Source organism: Lissotriton helveticus, chromosome 10, assembly GCF_964261635.1.
Source record: "Lissotriton helveticus chromosome 10, aLisHel1.1, whole genome shotgun sequence".
Lineage (NCBI taxonomy): Eukaryota > Metazoa > Chordata > Amphibia > Caudata > Salamandridae > Lissotriton > Lissotriton helveticus.
The window spans coordinates 537,690,699-537,710,872 of NC_136071.1; the positions used below are offsets into that span (position 1 = coordinate 537,690,699).

The following is a 20,174-nucleotide window of genomic DNA, read 5'->3' on the forward strand; positions in this document are numbered from 1 at the left end:
AATACCCCTTTACCCAAAAACCCAAAACTGACCTGAACCCTAAAAATACCCCTTTACCCAAAAACCCAAAACTGACCCTGAACCCTAAAAATACCCCTTTACCCAAAAACCCCAAACTGACCCTGAACCCTAAAAATACCCCTTAAAAAACCCAAACATATAACATTTTAAATATAATTATATACTTACCAATACTTACGTTGTAATGGTATGCGTTGTAAAGGTACCTGCGTTGTAAAAACATGCGTTGTAAATACATGCGTTGTAATGGTTTTTGCGTTGTAAAAATTTCGTTGTAAAGGTATGCGTTGTAAAAGTATGCGTTGTAACGTCATACATCCGGTCAGTAATAACGACCAAACAAGTTTTTCACGCAATCACATTCAAACACATACACGAGCACATATCAAGAAGGCACTGTAGGTTGTAACTCAAAAGAACTATCATTTTAAACTCTTAATTTTCGTAACTATGTCACAATCATGATTAAAGCTTTAGAAAGAGATAGATAGATAGATAGATAGATAGATAGATAGATAGATAGATAGATAGATAGATAGATAGATGCTGTTGCCTCTTCTCTTTCTAGAAATGTGAGTGTCAATCCATAGACAAAGAGACACCACAAATAATTCACTTGGTGCAATGCGATTCTGCACAACCCTAATGTTTCTGCACAAGGTACTGAGGTGCAGAAGTTCATAATGGAGACAACCAAACACCTGGATGACCTGAAGACATAGGACCCCATTAGGATGGCGTGAGGACGTAATAGACACCGCCACCATATTAAACATTTTCAGCCTGGTCGCCTTGCGACCGGGGCGGAAAAGCGGCGGACGGTCTTTCCATCCGCTGCGGTCCCCCCCGCCATTCTAATATGGCGGGGGGGGGAATTTAGGTGCGGATGGCGGGCGGATTGTCCCCGCCAGGCTGGCGGTGGCTACCGACAGCCTGGCGGGGGCAATCCGCCCGCCATCCTAATGGGCCCCTTAGTACGGTATTTCTTATGTGGATCCTGCCGTCTTTTTTTTTAAAACATATTTTATTGATTTTTAATCGTCATACAAACCAACAGAGCTTCCACTTCACTTAAAACCATCAAATACGTCTTCATATGTACTCCCAACTAACCCCTGGATCCCTCTCCCCATGGGGCAATTGGTGCGGGTACATTCCAAATACACATATCATAGCATAACATCAGTTATAAGGATAAAGTTTGTAACACAATGCGCACATTTAAGTATCACATGTTGTTTTCTTACGCTCTAGCCCTTCTCCCCCCTCTGTAAGTCCAGCAAAGCCTGCACCAACGTGTCCCAGGCCCTGGCCATATCCAACGCCTTTTCATTAGCCGTGCGCTTGGCCTGTCGAAGCCTAATGGAGCTCTCACTACTAGCCCACTTATACAGCTCAGTTCTCCATCTCTTGCTCGATGGCCCTTCCTTCGATTTCCAGTGCCAGGTAATTTTCCGCTTCGCCAAGAATAACCCCAAATTATGAATTTACTGGTTACTTTAGTTTTGGTCGTATGTGGGAACCAGTGTAGCAAGCATACTGCCATGTCAAAATCTAAATGTCTATCTGTGACCTCATTAAGGAGCTCCCCTACCTCCACCCAATATCTTCCCAAAGCCGGACAGTTCCAGAGCATATGTTCTAGCTCCACGCCTCGTTCCAAGCACCTAGGACACGCTGCGTCATAGGTGCGTCAGATAAGCACGGTGCAAAATAAAAAATTGCACCTGCTGGAAACGCGCATTTCTGCTCCCCTTCCATGTTCTCCTCAGAATGTGGCCCCATACTGTGTCTGGTATTGGCCTGCCTATGTTCGCCTCCCACTTTAGTTTCAGGTCAGCTAGTGGTTGGAGTCCCTCGCGCAACATCCGCGATTGCAGGTATGTGACTGGCTTAAGGGTTCCCGCGGCCATTACAGCATATTGGCAAGCCATGGTAGTCACCGGTTCCACCTGCCCCCCTTCCAATGTTTTCGAAGCACCACTGTGACCGCCGCATAAATCAGGAAGCTACCATCTGGGAGATCATATCTCTCCTTCAAGGCCTGAAATGGCAGCAGCCCCCCATCTTCATATAAATCTCCCACCATTTGGAGTCCCAGTCGTTCCCATTCCATGAGGGAGGACCAGTCCCCACCATGTGGCAATGCTGTCAGCATCCCCAATGGAATCTCCGGCGCGTACGGGTGTGCTACCCCGGCTCTACGCTGGCTCCTGTTCCAACAGAGCCTCATGGTTTTCTCTTCCATCGTCAAGTCCTTTAAATTAAGTTTTTGTTGTAAGACTATGTACGAAAGGACATGCCTCTGTATCCCTGCGCCTCGCAATTGTTCAGGACCCCGAAATTCCGCCACAACGTTGTGCGTAAGTATCTGCAGCTGGGCAGCTAAGTAGTAGAGCTCAAAGTCAGGAACCGCCATCCCGCCTGGATCCTGCCGTCTTCACATTAAATCCAAACATTGTAGTCTTTCTTAGTATTGCTTTAGAGTAATATTTAAAGTGTTTGCTTGTATACCCAGCATGTCTTGGATATCGATTTGTGATTGTTTCTTTGTGAATAATGTTCATGCAGGTATGTTTTAGTGTGACTGCATCATGCAAACAAGCAAATGGTTAGTGAGTCAGTTCAGTTCATAAACTTTATTCAGCTAGTTCAAACTAGCCATAAAAGTATTAAAACATATAATAAGAACAATCTAAAACATGACCAAATAACAGATTTAATAATAACAATGTTTTGACATATCCAGAAAATACATATTCAGTAAATAGCCCATCATCATCTTGTAGTCATAACAAATTCTAAAATTCAAGATCGGCTAATACATGACACTTTTCTTCAAATTAATCAGCTTCAGGATAAAAAGAGGAACATTACAACACACAATGGGTTAATTTAATGCAAGCAAAAACTTCAGGGTGACATTATAGGATCAAATATTCTGTGCAACAAGAATAGGTTTAAGATAAAAATTCCTATAGCTTAGATAAAAATTACAAACCAATAGAGAGTGCAATGTACTCTCTTTACTCCTACCATCACGTGGGTAAGATGTCATATCTGGGGGGGGGGTCAAGATTTCAGATTAGGAAAAGCAACCAAATGATGCACGGTGCCAAATCTAAGTCTTGTCAAGACGAATGGATGCTGAATATTGGTGACACAAGGTAAATACCATTTGCACCCCCCCCTATCAAGTAAAATATAAAAGGCAACTGTTTATTTAGGGCCAGATGTAGGTAATTCCTATTTACCGACTCTTAAATAACGAATCATACCGATTCGGTATTTAAGAGTAGGTAAATAGGAAGGAGGCATATGTAGGTAAATCTCATTTCTAATTTACTGATTCTGTAACAGTCGGTATTTACCGATTCTGTAAATATCGAATCGGTATTTCACATTGATTCCTATGGGCCTTGAACCCCATAGGAATCAATGAGAAATACCGATTCGGTATTTACAGAATCGGTAAATAACTAATCCTGCAAGGGTGCAGGGGGTGTCACTTTGACACCCTCTAGCACCCCAAGTACAGGCATGCAGTGACATGTGGCACACATACATGCCCTAATGGCATGTCTGTGTGTCAAATTGCACAGGTGTGCATGCACAGATGTGCATGCACACCTGAATTCGGTATTTTACCACACAATAGGATTGTGTGCTAAAATACCGACTCTTAAGGGCCTGTGGCACTCTTAGGAGTGACAGCTACATATGGATTTACAGAATCGGTATATTTACCGATTCGGTAAAATACCGAAGTGGTAAATTTACCGAATTGGTTAATATACAGATTCTGTAAATAACGACCCACCTACATCTCAAAAGCCAAATACCGGTCGGTAACGGCCGAAATCGGCCGTTACCGACCGGTATTTGGCTACCTACATCTGGCCCTTAGTCATTTGCCAATTCCCGGTTCACTTTAATGCCGGAGAAAAGTTCATGTAATAGTCTTTTTAGTGAGTAATCACACTTGAGTGGGATCTAACTATGTGGAGAATTTAAGCAGTGTACTATTAGTAGCAATTAATAAATGCTAGCCAAGGGATTCGTGAAACGTTATCTAAGTTTAAACAATCAAGGATAATTGATTTGTTAAAGCTGGTTTCCTCTTTTACCCATATAGTAAATCATAATAGCAAATACCCATATAGTAAATCATAATAGCAAACATCTTACCAATAATATATCCTCCAAATACAGTGAGCCAACTTCCTGATTTGCAATTGCAGTTGAGCCAGAAACAGGAAGGCATAATAGTCTTTAAAAGAAACTATTTTCCCCAACTTGCAGTTCTGTACTAGGAGCATACCCAGAAAGGCTGGCCCCATAATTAGCAGTAGCCACCCATCTAGCCTTATATATTTTACCTTTTCTCCGATAGGTCGGCTACCTAAAGTGGATGAGAACCTTAAAATCCCGTTAGAATTTCTACTTGTTTTAACTTTAGCATTTAATATCTGTTGTGTCCAAGAACCATTTCCCCTAAATAAAATCCCAAAATAACAAAAGGAATTTACATTAGCTATTGGGGTATTATCAATACAAAAGGTTCTGCATGTTTTTGGTTTATGACCACAGATCATAGTAAGATTTTTAGATGTGTCAATTACCATTTTTATGGACAACATAACCTCCCCAAAAGCACTCATCAATTTCTCTAAGCCAACCGGGTGTCCTAGTCAGCAAAACAGTGTCATCCGCATATAACAACACTGGTATAGAACATCCAGTTTGCAAAGACTGTAGAAATCTATCAACCCATTAATAAAAAGAGAAAACAGTAAAGGGGCCAAAACACAGCCTTGACACATAACCTCCCCAAAAGCACTCTTCAATTTCTGTAAGCCAACTGGGGTTCTAGACAGCAAAACAGCGTCATCCACATAAAACAGTTTAAGGTAAAGGATGTCTACAAGGGATTTGATTTATGAACTACTTGAATTGATTTAAAGGCAAGCGTCTGGAGGGTCTGTTGTGAACAAACTAACCCAGATGTATCCATAGGATTACTACAGTGAATAACAAAATTAATCACAATACTGAAAATAGAAGGATCACACGGAAAAACCTATTTATGTGAAAATATATTATTTTATAATTCAAAAATTAGTTCAAGGGGATACAATCCACATAAAACAAGACTGATATGGAACACCCAGTTTGCAAAGACTGTAGTAATCTACCAACCCCATTAACAAAAAGAAAAAACAGTAAAGGGGCTAAAACACAGTCTTGATGAATACCTGCCCCGCTCTAAAAGTGGGCGAACATTCACCATGTGGGCCAAAGCAAACTTTAATGGACAACTTATCATAGTGGCGTGCAAGGAATGCTATAGTTGAGTTAGGGTATCCAAGAGAAATCAACGATGACCAGGGAATAGTAAGGTCAACTAAGTCAAATGAGCTACTTAGGTCGGCAAAGCAAAGATAAAGAGCGACAGGTTTAGCTCTAGTGTAGTTCCCTATCTTAAGTAGTAAGTAATTTTTTATTGTTTAGGTTAATTAAAACCATTACAAAAAATGCATTAAAACAAATTTCCACAGAGAAGTAAAAAGAGAAAATATAAAAGCAAGAAGTTTTAGTTAAAAGGTAACAATACTAAGATCAGTCAAAAATGAGGATGGCATATTGTTCATAGCAGCTGGTCAGGGCCCGAGGTTTTCTCTTAGCCAACTACCTGGCATGGTTGTTTCCGTTCTCCTATCAACAAATCCAAGTTTTCACATTGCTTAATGGTTTCTAGGCACTTTCTGGAATCGAACTGGACAGGTGATAAAATAGAACTTTCTTGTACCCATTCTTTTAGCTTCATCGGTAGGATCCTACTCATCACTTTCAGCGAGGAATCCAGGAGCGATATAGGATGATAGGTTTTAGGGTCTGATTTATTGCCTTTTTTATAGATTGGTACAATTATAGCAGTACCCCAGGAGGCTGGTATTGTATCGGCAGAGCTATGTTGGACCCTCTTGCAAGAATAGGCCCCCATAATTCAGTAAGAGATTTAAAAGCATCTACCAGCACCCCATTGGGTCCAGGGGCACATCCACCCCAGTACTAACCTGCTAGTCCTAGTGAACCTCATCAAGGATTATATCCAGAGGAAAGGGTTCCCATCTATACATCACCTTACAACCTTCTACCCCATTATCACATTTATTCCGTTTAAAAATTCCAGAAAGTGTGCAATCCAAGCCTTACAGTCAATGAAAGATCAGAACTCAGGGCTAGTGTCATTTTTTAAAAATAGTGCAATGACCGTGTCCCAAGATCACTTAATGTTATTAGTTTCTGCTGCTAGGGTAAATTTTGTCCACACCTCGTCCTGAAGTACTCTCTTCCTGTTGGTGAGGGCCTATTTATACTTTAAGCAAGGGGACTTAATAACCATTATGTCCCAAAGGAGAACTGTTCAAAGCTTGTTTCAAACACCGGGAGGCCTGAGTTCAAGCATGATTAAACCATTCCCCACCCTTTTCCCCAGTACCAGTTTGTGAGCAGGTCAGAAGTAGCTTAATATAACAGCAAATGTGATTTAATGTATCCATCAGCAAATTATCGAACACATGGTCCTGTAAACAGTAACTTATTTCAGAGCAGTTACGTTTTACTATTTTTTTGCAATTTAAGTTTTGGATCAATGCCTGCCCACTGAATTCGTACACCATTAGGCCATTTGGGGGTAATATTATTAATTAATGGAAATAATTCACATTCCGTACCCCAGAAGAAGCAAGCATTTGCAATGTAACAGGTCTCGCCTTTGGGACCTTATTTGTATTTAGCTATGCAGCACATTAGCCTGGGTGCTGAAACATTTACTGTTCTTTAACATGGAGGGAAAGTAAGCACCAAACTGCGTGACACGCCTTGTATGGGAACACATGGAGAAAAATATTGCCTTTCAGCGGGAATTGGTATAGTCAAAAGCTCTGTTTTTAATATAAAAAAAAGGGCCTTCTGTGGTCATATCAATGAAAATACAAGATTTGAAACAAATATTATTTTCTACGGATGATTGTGGAAGACAATTTCTATGGACTGGAATCTAGAGAATGCTAAAGTGATTCTGGTATTTTAATGACCTTTGCTAATCGTTTTCTATCAAGAAAGTTAAATAGAGGCAATTGACAGAAAAAAAGAAAGTCCCTCAGCAGAAAGCAATTCTTGTATTTTACTGACCTCTTCTGGTCGTTTTCTATCAAGACAGTTAAATAGAGGCAGTTGAACAAGCAGAAAGCAATTCTGGTATTTTACTGAATTCTTCTGGTCATTTCCTATGAAGACAGTTATATAGAGGCAGTTGAACAGAAAAAAATGTCCCTAAGCAGAAGCAGACAAGTCCTAGGACTGATCTCCAGAGCCCACAAAGTACATACACATATAAGTATAGACTAAAGTATATACAAGAATGCTCAACCTAAAAAGGTAAACAATGGTGACTTTGTCACTTAGTACGGACTGAACAATAGTAAGGATGCCACACATACTACTTGCAGAGGCAGATACCAATATATGATCAATGACTGAAGGGCCATTTCTTCCAGTAAATGATGGGATGTTCTTCCCAGTAGCATCATGTTCACACTTAAATACCTCCAAGTCATATTTAGAAATAATGAAGTTCAATGCAGCTCCTTATTCATTATGACACAAATTAACAAAACCCACCCCTTCCTGATTAGTATTATCACATACACATGTTGCCAGAAAAGGGCAAGTGTGAATGTTAAAATCACCAGCCCATAATAATGCAAAATTGGTATGGATAGGGCGTAAAAGGCTTCCAGTCCATACTCTAATGCTTTTACTACCCGACTGCATGTAGCTGCAAAAACGTTCTTATAAGCATTTACCAAAAACAAATCCTGTCCGCCATCATGGTTAACCGCAATAATTGAGATTAGGGACTAACCAAAGAAGACTCTTTGACCCTTACTGGAAGTTTAGTAGAAATGAGAATCTGAAGCCCTTATTTGGCCCACCCAGCATGGGATTGCATAGCATCCATAAAATCGGAAGAGAAACCCTCCACAAGTGTTGGGTTTGTACACCAAGTTTCTTGTGTCACATTGAAACCAGGTACAGTATTAGCCCAATGAATAGTTCCTGGCTTGTTAATTGATGAACCCACCTACCAAGTTACAAATTTGTAACACCTCCCTCTAAAATGTGGTTATTACCACATGTAATAGGCACATTGGTATGCTGTTGGCTTGAGCTAGGATTAACCACAATATTGCTCACCATAGACTTATGAATACGCATATTAAAATTAATTACCAGCCCGGGGTCGCCTAAGAATCAATCATATGATATTTCAATTACAGGGTCCCTCGTGATACCCCCAAAATCGTCTTCGCTCCACCCCTGATCATTGTGCCCAGTGTTATCAAGCCAATTGTTGTCTTATAAAGAACTCAGAGACTGGTAACTAGTAGACCAACCAAAGGAGAATAAGGAATGGGATTGTTCCCCGGCAGTAGATGTAGATGTAATGTGGCATTATGTATTTGTACAGAGTTTTCTAAGTGGCAGTAAAAATAACCAGGAGGAATAGAGCCATATTCTGAACAAATGGAGAGGGCAGCACTAGCATATCTAGGGTGCTGGAAGTTTATGACTATTCAGTCTGCCTTCAGATTTTTCAATAACAGACCAATCTATTCTACCCTCTCGTAATCAATATTTGGTGCTCTCTATCAGATGGAAACAAACCTTTGATCTAACCTAATGCACCACCTAATCTTCAAGGATTCAGGGCTTTCACTTATCCGCGGTTTCAGTGTGGGAAAATTAACCTGGACAGCCACATAAGGACAACAGACTGGAGGAAGATTCATTGTTACAGGAACACTAGGTGGCATTTGAACATTCAAACCAACATGGTTTGCTACTGGAGCTGTTGCTGGATGCCAGAAGAATGCAGCTTATTCGGATAAGAAAAAACTTAGAGGGTATCAACCCAGAAAACCCTAATGCAGTCCTCTGCACATGCCCAGTCAAAGAGCCCTGAGAGGTTTGCACCAGAAAAGGGCGGGTTCCAGGTAAGGCCCTACCCAACGGGCCTATGTTAGAGACATGATCAACCTGTACATGGTTTGGTGGTGAAACTCAATGACCGTGCCATTTGATGTACCCATATCTGATGTTTTCTGACAAAAGGAAGTTTATTTGTCTATTTCAACCTCCAACCTGTCCAACTTCTAAGCGGGAACAATACATCTTTAATGGTAGCTCTTAATTTACTCCAAAACGGGGCCCAGGAGAACTCATCTGAAGGGATAGAATGGTTAGCAGGCAGTTTTTGCTCCTAAAACAAGTAGGCTTATCAAGGGAACATGGGCCACCAGCTACAGACTTTTGCATTCAGCTGCAGGTGAAAGGACTAAGGAAGAAGAGGCCATAGAAGAGGCAACTGCCGGTGTTACACAAGGGGTTGCTGGTTAATAGAAGCATCCAAAACCTCATTAAAACTGGTACTGTGCCTCTCATCCAGCTCCTCGTCCTTGTCCATGGTCAATCTGGGCCCAGTGTCCTCAATGGCTATCACTCTGTCACTGGCCCAGCCATACCAAGGGAACAACCCTGTTCGTCAAATCTATTTCTTTTGATGTAACACCCACAACGCATGCAAGGAATGACTCAGTAATTGTCAAATTTTGATCAGCTACTGGCTTGGCGTTTCCCGCCTTATGCTTACCCATATTGGCAGTTAAACCCCTCAAGTCTAGTAAGTGTTTACAACAGGACAATATAGGCCCCAACACCACCGGTCACCTGCAATACTACTATGCAGCGGGAAAATACAAATAGTAGGCAAGTGGCACTTATTTCCTGCTTGAATAGAGGTCCAGCCAACTATGGGTCACACTGCTGAAAAAAACAGATTCCATACACAATAATTGTCAGCAAACAAAATAAAACAGCGAAATAAAACCAAGAGGGAAGGCCCAGCCCAGCCTTGCCCAGCTGACGACATACCTCCGCGCCTCCTGCACTAAATCGGGACGTCCCTCCTCCTGCGGCAAAGGGCACTCTGGGGGACCGAGGCCACCCCAGCAAGGCAGCAGAGACTGACAGGTTGTCGATGCGAGGCAACCTAGGCTTATCTGTTGCCCATCTCATTTGTATCTTTTAGGAGGAATGCTAGCATTGATCTGGGCATGACCCCCAGTGAGGAAAACACACCTTCTGTGCTGGCTGCTGTTGAGAAGTTCCTGCAACACATTGGAACAGTCCGAAGCCAGCCACGGCCCGTGGAGGGAGTTTCGGTGGGGCGGAGAGGCAGGGCGGGGGAGGGGCAGGGTGGGGGGTGCTAAAAACTGGAGTATGGATAATTGAAGGTAAGTAAACAATTTAATTAATAAAACGAATTTCGTAGCGCGCCCTGCATCGCAAAGCACTGGGTACCACTGTCCTGTGAAGAAGCGCCTCTCTAAGAGTCCTGCTGCTATAGAATGCCCACCATGAGATATGCTCATCAACGTATATGAATTAAATATTGTTATTTGATGTGTAGTTGTATTTGTAGCAGCAACACCAAGCCACTAAACATACCAAGATTAGTAAAGACAATAGTTTGGACTTTTGAATGATTTATGTCTGCAAGACTCAGACATGGGCTCATATCTATTTTGTTTGAAATGTCTCATTGGCTGACTTGCGGCTTCCATGGCCCATGCAGTATTAACCCAGGATGGATACCAAACACAAGGAACTTTAATGTTCCTCAATTTATGGTGCAACTCTTTCAGCATATCACTCTACGTCAGAACATATATGTGTTATATCAGGTCTACGCTGAGTAAGCAAGCTTATGTAGCTATACCTGGGTATATGGGAGCATTTCTTCACATTTGGGGCCTGATTTACATAGAGCCTCTGCACTCGTGGCAAAGGCCCCGCAGTCATGGGTGAATCTCCACACGGAAGTAGGTCCTCGTCAAAGAATTCTCATTTCAGAGATTCCGACCCGATTGCGGAGACTCTCCCACCACTACGAATCAAACCATTGGGTTGCATTAAGTATGAAGAGCTATGATTGCGTGCATTTATCGTATGGGGTATTAATGAATATGAGCAGCCACGGCCCGTGGAGGGAGTTTCGGTGGGGCGGAAAGGCGGGGCGGGGGAGGGGCAGGGTGGGGTTGCTAAAAACTGGAGTATGAATAATTGAAGGCAAGTAAACAATTTAATTATTAAAACGAATTTTGTAGCGTGCCCTGCATCGCAAAATGCGATGCAGGGTGCGCAACGAAATTAGTTTTATTGAGTTTCTGATATCCGTTATTCACTTTTCAGATTTTAGAGTGCCTTCCCTCTTATTTTGGCTGTTCGTATTGCTGGATCTATATTTTGTTTCATGCAATCAGTTGTATTTATAATATGCTTTATTTTTTACGCGATTTACACTCTTTGACAGGTAACTTCCCAGAAAATAAATTTGCCTAACTTCCATATAAGTAAAATATACAGAAATCTGGATGCAGCCGAAATAACTGTTTTTAAGCAAGTCAAAAGTGCATCTCTTCTGCAAATTATCTAGAAAAATTCTGATTACAATTTATTACACATATCTTGTATATGATAATGTGCTGATTCTTTAAAAAAACGTAAAATGATAATTGAATCACAGTTATAGGTACTTTAGTGGGAGATTTCAGTTTTGGTATGTTTCTAAAAGATTTTCTTTTGGAAAACAATAAATGTTCAAAATAATTATTTGGAGGGCTGAAGCTTCTCTGTGCTGGTGGGGACTTGCTTCTTTCCAGCAGTCAGGCCACACCCAAACATCTGACGTTTCAGCCAACAAATATATTCATAATTGTTCTACTTTTTGCAGAAGACCACAGTGTTGTCCTAAATTTCCACCATGATATTTACAACTGATGAGAAGTGTTACATCCATGACGTTTGGAGCAAAATTAATATTGATCAAATAGGAGGTGAATGTCTTGCCAGGTAAGCCAAAAGCATGTGAATATTTATCAGTAAATAAAACATATTTACTAGTCCATTGTTCTGTATAACATATCACACACACACCCATACAGACACACACATTTGGGCTACAGTGGTGAAAATAAATTCTCATTAAGTAGAGATGTCTTGTCCCACACAGCAGCATGTTCATGCAGGCTGCAAGGAGGTGGTGGCAGCAGCCGCCACAATATCTCACTCTGTTGGAGGCCCCCAAGGAGGTGTGTAGGGCTGCAACCCCACCTAGACATTACCACTGCTTGATTGCTGGGGCCTCACTTATTGTCTAGGTCTTTGCAGTTGGGAAACTAAGGAGCTTGAATTGACAGAGTGGGTCATTTGTTCTTGGACCTTCATGTTACTCCACATCCTCACAGCGGGTGGCTCATCTCGGCTAAGGATTGTAGGGAGCCCCACTTCAAGTTTATTGTACCCCACCTATGCCTGTTACTGGCCCCTGTCGCTCTGCATTGCCAGAAGACTCCTCTCGGCCTCGAGCAGAGTCATTGGGCACTTCCTACACTTTAGGAAGGATGCTGCAACTGGAGTACTCCCTGCTTCTACTCCGGCTCGTCCTTACACACTGGAAAGTATCTCGGTTGTCATTGAATCCACCAGAGAAGCACTTAAAAGCCAAATCAATTCTGTGTCTGTCGATATAGGGCATTTGTGCGGCAACTAAAGAAGAATAGCGTAGTGTGTCAAACATGTGGAATCAGACGTGTTTGAGCTGGGACCAGTTTCGCAATCACAGGCTGTGAGCTCAGTACAATCTTAGCCAGGGTCAAGATACTTGAAGCCTGGATTGAGGCTCGAGGGAAAGGCCTGTCAAAACAATATTAGAGTGGTGGACTTGCATTAGTGAATCAAGGCCTCATTCATGCTCTTGTCCCTGAAGGACTGGCTGCAGTAGATGGTGGCCCTGGTAGGTCTGTCTAAATACTACGCAGTTGAACGAGCTCACAGGGTACCCGGCTTGCTCCCCATCACCTGGAGTGCCACCAAGTCCTTGTGATGGAGCAGCTCTTGCATTTCAGAGACAGGGACTTCCTGCCCTCTCAGGCACGCATTATGATCCCTACCAATTGGACAATGCTTAAGTCTCAATTTTCCTCGATTTCATAGCCACAGTCCATAAGCGGAGAGCATCCTCCCTGACTGCAAAATGGTGACTTCAGCACCTGGTAGTCTCCTATGCACTGCTGTTCCCAGCTAAGCTGTGGGTCCTCATGGATGGGAAGTCCATGTTTTTACTCAACCCCAGAGGAGGCCTGGCAATGCTGGATGAATATAACATAACTGGCTGCAACTGCCCTGCCCCGTCGAATGTCGAAAACACACGAGGACCCATTCTCATTAAGTAGGGATGTCTTGTCCCACACAACAGCAGGTTCATGCTGGCTGCAAGGAGGTGGTGGCAGCAGCCCAACAATATCTCACTCTGATGGAGACCCCTGAGGAGGTGTGTGGGACTCAGAATCTAGCACGCTCCTGCAAGACGTCACCCCTGTCATGGCTGACAAACTTATTTAACTGTACATTTGCCATTATCATTCCTTATTCTTCTAGAGTTGTGTCGTGACTTGGTGACCATGGGACCATATTTTGGACCTCAGTTTACTTCGGGGGCCTAGCTGGGTGCCCATTTCGAGGTATCTTGAATTACAATCCCCTACCCTACTGTGCCATAGCTGGATGACCCCATATCGCCCTTTCTGAGGGCCCCTTGATAGTGTGTTTTTTCAATGGTCTGGATAAGGGACATTTATTTAATTGTCCTGGGAGGCATCAGTTGGGAGTTTTTTTCAAAGTTTCTTGTTTGACCCTGGGTGGGATTTCCTCACTGTCTCTGACCTGGGGGTATGGGATGGGGGCAGGGACCTGGGGCCCATGGAGTATTGCAAAGTACCCCCTCCATGGCTAGCGTTGGATCCACAGTCTGTCTCCTCACTTGGAATGTGAGGAGCCTTGGTGTACTGAGTAAAAGATGCAGGGTTCAAGCCTACATTAAAAGATGCAAAGTACAGGTACCTTTCCTACAGGAAACCACCTGAGTGAGTCACAGGAACTTGCATTAAAAAAATGATGGTGCACCGTGTCTACTACACAACTTTCTCTGTCTTCTCCTGGGGCTGCTCCTTTGGGTCTTGCCTGGGGTTCCCTTTCTTCTGCAGATTGATAGGATAGACCCGATGGCAGGTATACCATCTTTGGGGGAGGGGGTAAATTAGAGGGAAAGGATGTTGCACTCATAAACCTATATGCCCTGAATATTGACAAAACTGCCTTTCTTTCCTCTTCTCCACACACATTTCCACACTATTACATTACCCACTAGTCACAAGGGGCACCTTCAATTGCATTGCAGATGTATCCCTAGACAGGTCCCACCTGTCCGCTCCCCGCCTCTCTGGCCCACGCTGTTGCAAAGTTCTTCTGCGGTTGTATGCTGTACTAGGGGCAGCTCCATGAATATTCATACCATTCGGGCTTACATGACCTTTCTGTGCACAAAGACCCCCTGCTGTGCAATGGGCTTCCCTGCGATATGACAACCCTTTCAGAATAACTTGCTAAGACTCACTCATATCACAACCCTTTTCTGTTGACCCTGTACTTGGACTCCCTTAGACCCCCAATCCCCACATGGAGATTGAACACGAAGGCCCATGAGGACCCTGCTTTGTAAGACTCTCTGAGCACCATCTTGCATGATTGCCTAGCAGAGAATGAGGGTACACTTTCCTCATTTGTGACTTGTGGTATGAGGCTATTGTATAGCCTCATTGCTCGGAATATTCTAGGAGCTTAATCACAAAATTCTGCAGCAGGAACATTTCCTAGACTCCCTAGACAGACTTGGGCCCCATGACAAACAATCGCTTATGGGCTGGGCCAGAGAGTGAGAAGCTGCTTGTTTTAATTAAATGACTTAGAGGCCCGACTACTGCCATTATATCAGCAAGGTGCATAGTGAACAGGACAGGGCCGGGTGATTATTGTCAGGGCTTGCTAACCCCACTAGGCACCAGACCTCTATGGTCTCCCTGGCTGACCATACATGTCAAGGTTTACACACAAACAGTCATAAATGCCATGCTTCGCGATTACTATGCAGCTCTGTTCTCCGCCCGTCCCAGGTCCAGCCCACATGAATTACATGCTTATGTTATAGCCACTGGGATCAATCGATTACTTCATGATATGGTTGCACTAAGCAGCTATCACATACTGGCTCTGGAAGTGATGGAGTCTATTAAGTCCCTGGCCAGGCGGAAGGTGCCAGGAACGGATGGATTGCTGATTGAGCAAGGTATTGTGCCCAGTCCAGTATATGAGAGGCCAAGCTTCTCCCTTTCCATAAACAGGGAATAGAGGCACACAGCTCTCATCCTATGTGCCACTTTTGATACTGAATGTGGATTACAAAATATTAAGTAAGAATCTAGTTAACCGACTGCTGCCTCAGCTCTCAACCATGATACACCCAGACCAGTCCATGTTTATCCCGACTCGCAGCACCATCCCTAATATCAGATGACTCGTTCATAGTCTGCACTCACCACTCAGGGACTACCCTAAGGCCACTTTCCTAGCAGTTGATATAGAGAAAGCTTATAATTCCATAAGGCACCAGGAAGGACTAACCACTGTCTCTGGTGCTGTTCGCCATGGCAATTGAACCATTGACCTCAAAGCTCCGTCAGTGCAACTCTTACCCTGGGCTACACCTGGGTAGCATTCCATGTTATGTGGATGATATGTTGTTATATCTCTGTGGGGAGTGTTCAGAGGTACAGGAGGCTTGCTGAATTTGCTGAGTTGTTAACCCGCTCTGTTAATTGGATAAACTAGTGTTTCTGGTAACCTCTGTCTCAGAGTATAGGCCCTCGGAGCTTGGAGAGGAGATCAGTTAGGTGCCGCACAACTTTCGTTACTTGGGGGTGCAAAACTTTTGCACTGAAACCCAAGTGATCGAGGGTAATATTTGGGCAGAACTGGAGACTGACACAAACTGTTACCTTTAGGCACACTCTGGCCCTCTCCGTTATGGGCCAGGCTCTCTTCACAAGGATGGTAGGCCTTCTGCGTCTGTTATATTTCTCCGCTGCTATTCCTGCGTTGGTACCATGGGCTCTCTTATGGGAAATTGATGGGCTGTTGACCTTGCTGTGCGGCAGAGGAAGACGTGGGGTTTTGTTGGCCAAGCTCATGCTCCCTTCTATGAGGGCAGCTTAGTAGTCCTGGAGTTTGAGCTTTATTATTTCTCTGCGCAATTTGTCTGGGTGATGCGGTGGAGAGTGACTCCAGATGGCGTGCCAAGTGTAGAGACCGTGGACACTTCTATCCATGCTACTTTCTTACATTTGCTACTTAATACCACAGAGTGGTGATGGAGTACAATGGAAGATATACTTCTTGAAAGGCAAGTTGGGCCTGCACTCTTCAGTGGACACAATGTATGCTCCCCTATGCTCCGGAGCTCCCACTATCAGTCTTGCCTGCTTTGCACCCTCTGGCCCATTGGGGTGGGTTAGGGGACTGCTTGAGGCTGGGCACTGGTGCTTTGGGAGATCTGTTTGAAAATGGCATTTTCCAGGATATTTAGACCCTTACAGAAGAGGTTGCTTCCCCCACACCCATTTCCTTTTATACAACTCTGCTAGGGCGACAATACACGCCCACTGGAGGCTTGGGTCAACTGAACCTCCAACTCATGCTGCCCTTCAGGTTATCTGCATGACGCTGGGTAAAACTAGGACAATCTCCCTACTTTATAATGCATTTTTACAGCAGGCCATATCTGACCTATGTCAGCTGCAGACTCATTGGCCTGAGGACACAGCTGCCCCAATCACAAATATTGGAGTAACATGCCACTCACCACATATCCAGAAACACCAGTGTTCAGCTTATTCAATATTATTTCCTAACAGGGCCTACCTCTTCCCAAAGAGAATCAACTCAATGTTCTCAGGAGCACATGCTGTGAGCTCCAGATGTACTGAGGAGGCATGGACTTTCTCCATGTGATTTGGTCTTAGCCCTAAATCCACTCTTACTGGGACAAGGTGACTCAATTTATTGCAGAAGCCATTGGGCAGCACATCCTGAAAACCCCCATCTATTTTTTGTTGGGACTTTTCCTTTGGCCTCGAGTGAGACTCCTGACGATTTAATTCATAGACCTGACATTACTCTTAGCACGACAGCAGCTGCCGATGATCTGGAAATCCCCTCAGGGAACTAGCCTTAAACTGTTGCACTCTGAGGTCATCAAGCTGGCTCAGTATGAGGGCGTGGCTTTCCGTAGGGAAGCGTGGTGTGGGATTTGATCGCCGGACCATACGCATGCATGAGATTCAATACTATGGGACTGTCCCCAACTGAATTATTTCAGTGGTCTCCAATTTCTCCCTGCAATCTGGGAAGGAGATCCTGACTGATTATACGCCCCTACTCACCGACTAGGTGTGGTCCTCAGGTCTTCATATTACCTCTTTTCCCCTGGACTCTTCCCCTACCCTGTCCTGACGTTCCCCCCAATGTTATAGCGCTGACACCACATCACCCTGGTAACTTTTTTCTTCTGCTCTCCTTTCTCTCGTCTACCCCAGCAGGTTATTTAGTTTCATTGTTTTTCTTTGTTTTAGTGTGGATCTTCAAATACTTACAATTCCTTTTTCTGGCACGAGTGGATAAACCCTGTATACTGCTCTGCCTCTGTATGGTTATGCCCTTGGAGTCCTCGCTGCTTGTCCAGGGTTTTCCTAGGCTAGACCCGGACCATCCACACTTTTTGAACGTGTAATACCGTTTATATTGTTTGACTGATGCAGCTTTGGGTGGGAGACTAAAATGCCATGTATATACTGGATGTTATCCCATTTGCACAGAAAATCAATAATGTGTGTTTAAAAAAGATACAAACCTTTTATTTTTGAAAATGTCTTTGAGGGGGCTTGTAAAATTCTTTGTAAATGTCAACACAATCCCTAGATGGCCTTATTTGGTAGCAATCATAATGTACAATACAGTATATCAGTTATTAATATTTTTCCAGGCATGTCTTCCAAATAAATCAAAGTGCATTGAATGCAGAACTACAGATTATTGTAGTTCAGTATACTTCCCTGTATGTAGAACGAGGCTGTTCATTGGAAAAACGTGATTGTTAACCTGCATATTATTGAGATGACATGAGGGCATATTTACAAGTCCTTAGCATGGCCGGCTTGTCGCTTTTTTTGATGCTCTGGTGGTGCAGTGACATTATCCTTATTTACAAAGTGGCGCTAAGCCACTTTGCATGGCTTAATGCCACCTTGTATATATGCCCCTTTCTGACGCAGTCCTTTGTGGCCAAGGTGCATAACATGGGTGTTGTTGTGGGCATTCCACCACAACACCCATTGCTTTTTGATGCTGCAGTGGATTTTCAGGCTGAGGCAGCACCAAACACTAACGCCATGAAATACCAGGTGTTAGAATGGCACAACGAGGATAAATTATAACTTTCTCCTCGATTTGTGCTCTTTCCATATGTGCTACTTTCTGCAGCACACATAAACAGGTTTCCCTTCCAGCACATAAACAAGCACCCCTGCAGCACAGGCGCCCTTGCAACATGGCAGAAGGGTGCCTGCACTGGCGGTAGGCAGCTTTTTTGGCACCAGCGCTAGGGGAAACACATGGGTGCTCAGTATTCTTGTTAATACAGCACATCCCAACGTTAAAATTGTCAGAGCACAGCGCTGCCAAATTTGGCAGAGCTCCAGTCTCCGACATTTTCTTGTGAATATGCCATATGATTTCCAATTCTACAAATTGTCGTTTGAGGCTGTAACAAAAGCCAAACATGTTTAACACACAATCACACACACACAAACACACCTAGACCTAGAAAACATTGTAAGTTGCAAACCACAATATTTAAACCCTCAGTTCACAGAAATGTGTCACAGTCATGAATTATAGCCTTTAGCAAGGGAAAAAACGATAGATAGACAGAGAGACCGACAAATGCACTTCCCTGTTATCACCACAGGCTGCTGGTTGCTTTTGTTTTTTCTAGAATGTTATGCGTCTATCCATGGATGAAGAGATACTACAGTACAATCGGTGATTTGAGCAGCTGTGATGCTATCCTGCACAACCCCAAAGTTAATGTCTTAGGTGTGGAGAAAATTAAGTCCATTGAGGAGGCAGTTAAACACCTGGAGAACCTGGATGCATTGTATGTCGGTATGGGTATAACTTCCCCTGAGGATCCTGCCGTTGCCCCGGTAAATACAAATACTCTACTTTTTATCGGTACTGATTTATGGTAGTATGGATTGTGTTTGCTTGGGCTTTATTATGCGTTACTTATTGGTTTGTGATGGTCTCTTTATGAATAAGGTTTGTGTAGATTTGAGTGTGACTACAGCTGTGCTAACACACAAACACGTGAATGCTCAAGCAGTCAACTAATGCTTACCTGTTGGCCATCTCTTTTGCAGCTTTACTGTGGAATCATTAGCATTGTCCTGGCAATGACTCTTGGTGAGGAATACACACCTCTGAGGCAGGCGGCTGTTGAGAAGTTCCTGCGACAATGTGTCAAAGCCTTTCACAGTAGGTACTTTTGACCTACGAAGAAGCACCTCTATACGCCTCCCATGGCTACAGAAAATCCGCCATTAGATACCTTGATTAAAGTACATGAGTTGTTTGTTTTTTTCTGATGTGTAATTGCACTTTTAGCAGCAACATCATGCAACTAATAAAACAAGCACTGGCAAAGACAATAGTTTCGACTTTTCTATGTACAGCTGAAAGACCTAGAATTGCTCTCAGATCTATTTTGTTTCAAGTGTCTCCTTGGTTGCTGTTATACCTGCCCCTCAACCAGTCTTGCTGTGGTGGTGACATGTTCGTGTGTGAGGTGGCTGTGGAATGTTGGTGAGTAAGAGACTCAGTTTGGGGATGGGCTGAGCAGCAAGAAGGCTGCCCCTGGTGGGGCTCTTCATACCATCTTACCGAATAAACCTACGTATCCAATCTACTTTGCAACTCGACGTGCTTTCATCCCCAACAGTTGCCTTACTGTTTCCCTCGTCTGTGCAGTAAAAATTGAAGATGCACAACTGGTACCAACAACTTCAAAGTTCCTC

The 20,174-nt window shown here is 43.5% G+C and overlaps 1 protein-coding gene across 2 annotated transcripts in view; it reads left to right on the plus strand.

The window, feature by feature from the left end:
- LOC144784359 (hemoglobin subunit beta-1-like) overlaps window positions 1–19,808 on the plus strand; it is an 83,853-nt gene extending 64,045 nt beyond the window's left edge. For both annotated transcript variants that reach the window (XM_078663085.1, XM_078663084.1), the window contains 3 exons: window positions 11,882–12,000; window positions 19,094–19,304; window positions 19,521–19,808. In XM_078663085.1, the coding sequence (XP_078519211.1) occupies window positions 11,912–12,000; window positions 19,094–19,304; window positions 19,521–19,649 (429 nt within the window). In that variant the 5' untranslated portion in view covers window positions 11,882–11,911 and the 3' untranslated portion in view covers window positions 19,650–19,808. The remainder of the gene's footprint in view (window positions 1–11,881; window positions 12,001–19,093; window positions 19,305–19,520) is intronic.
- Window positions 19,809–20,174: the final 366 nt, after the last annotated feature.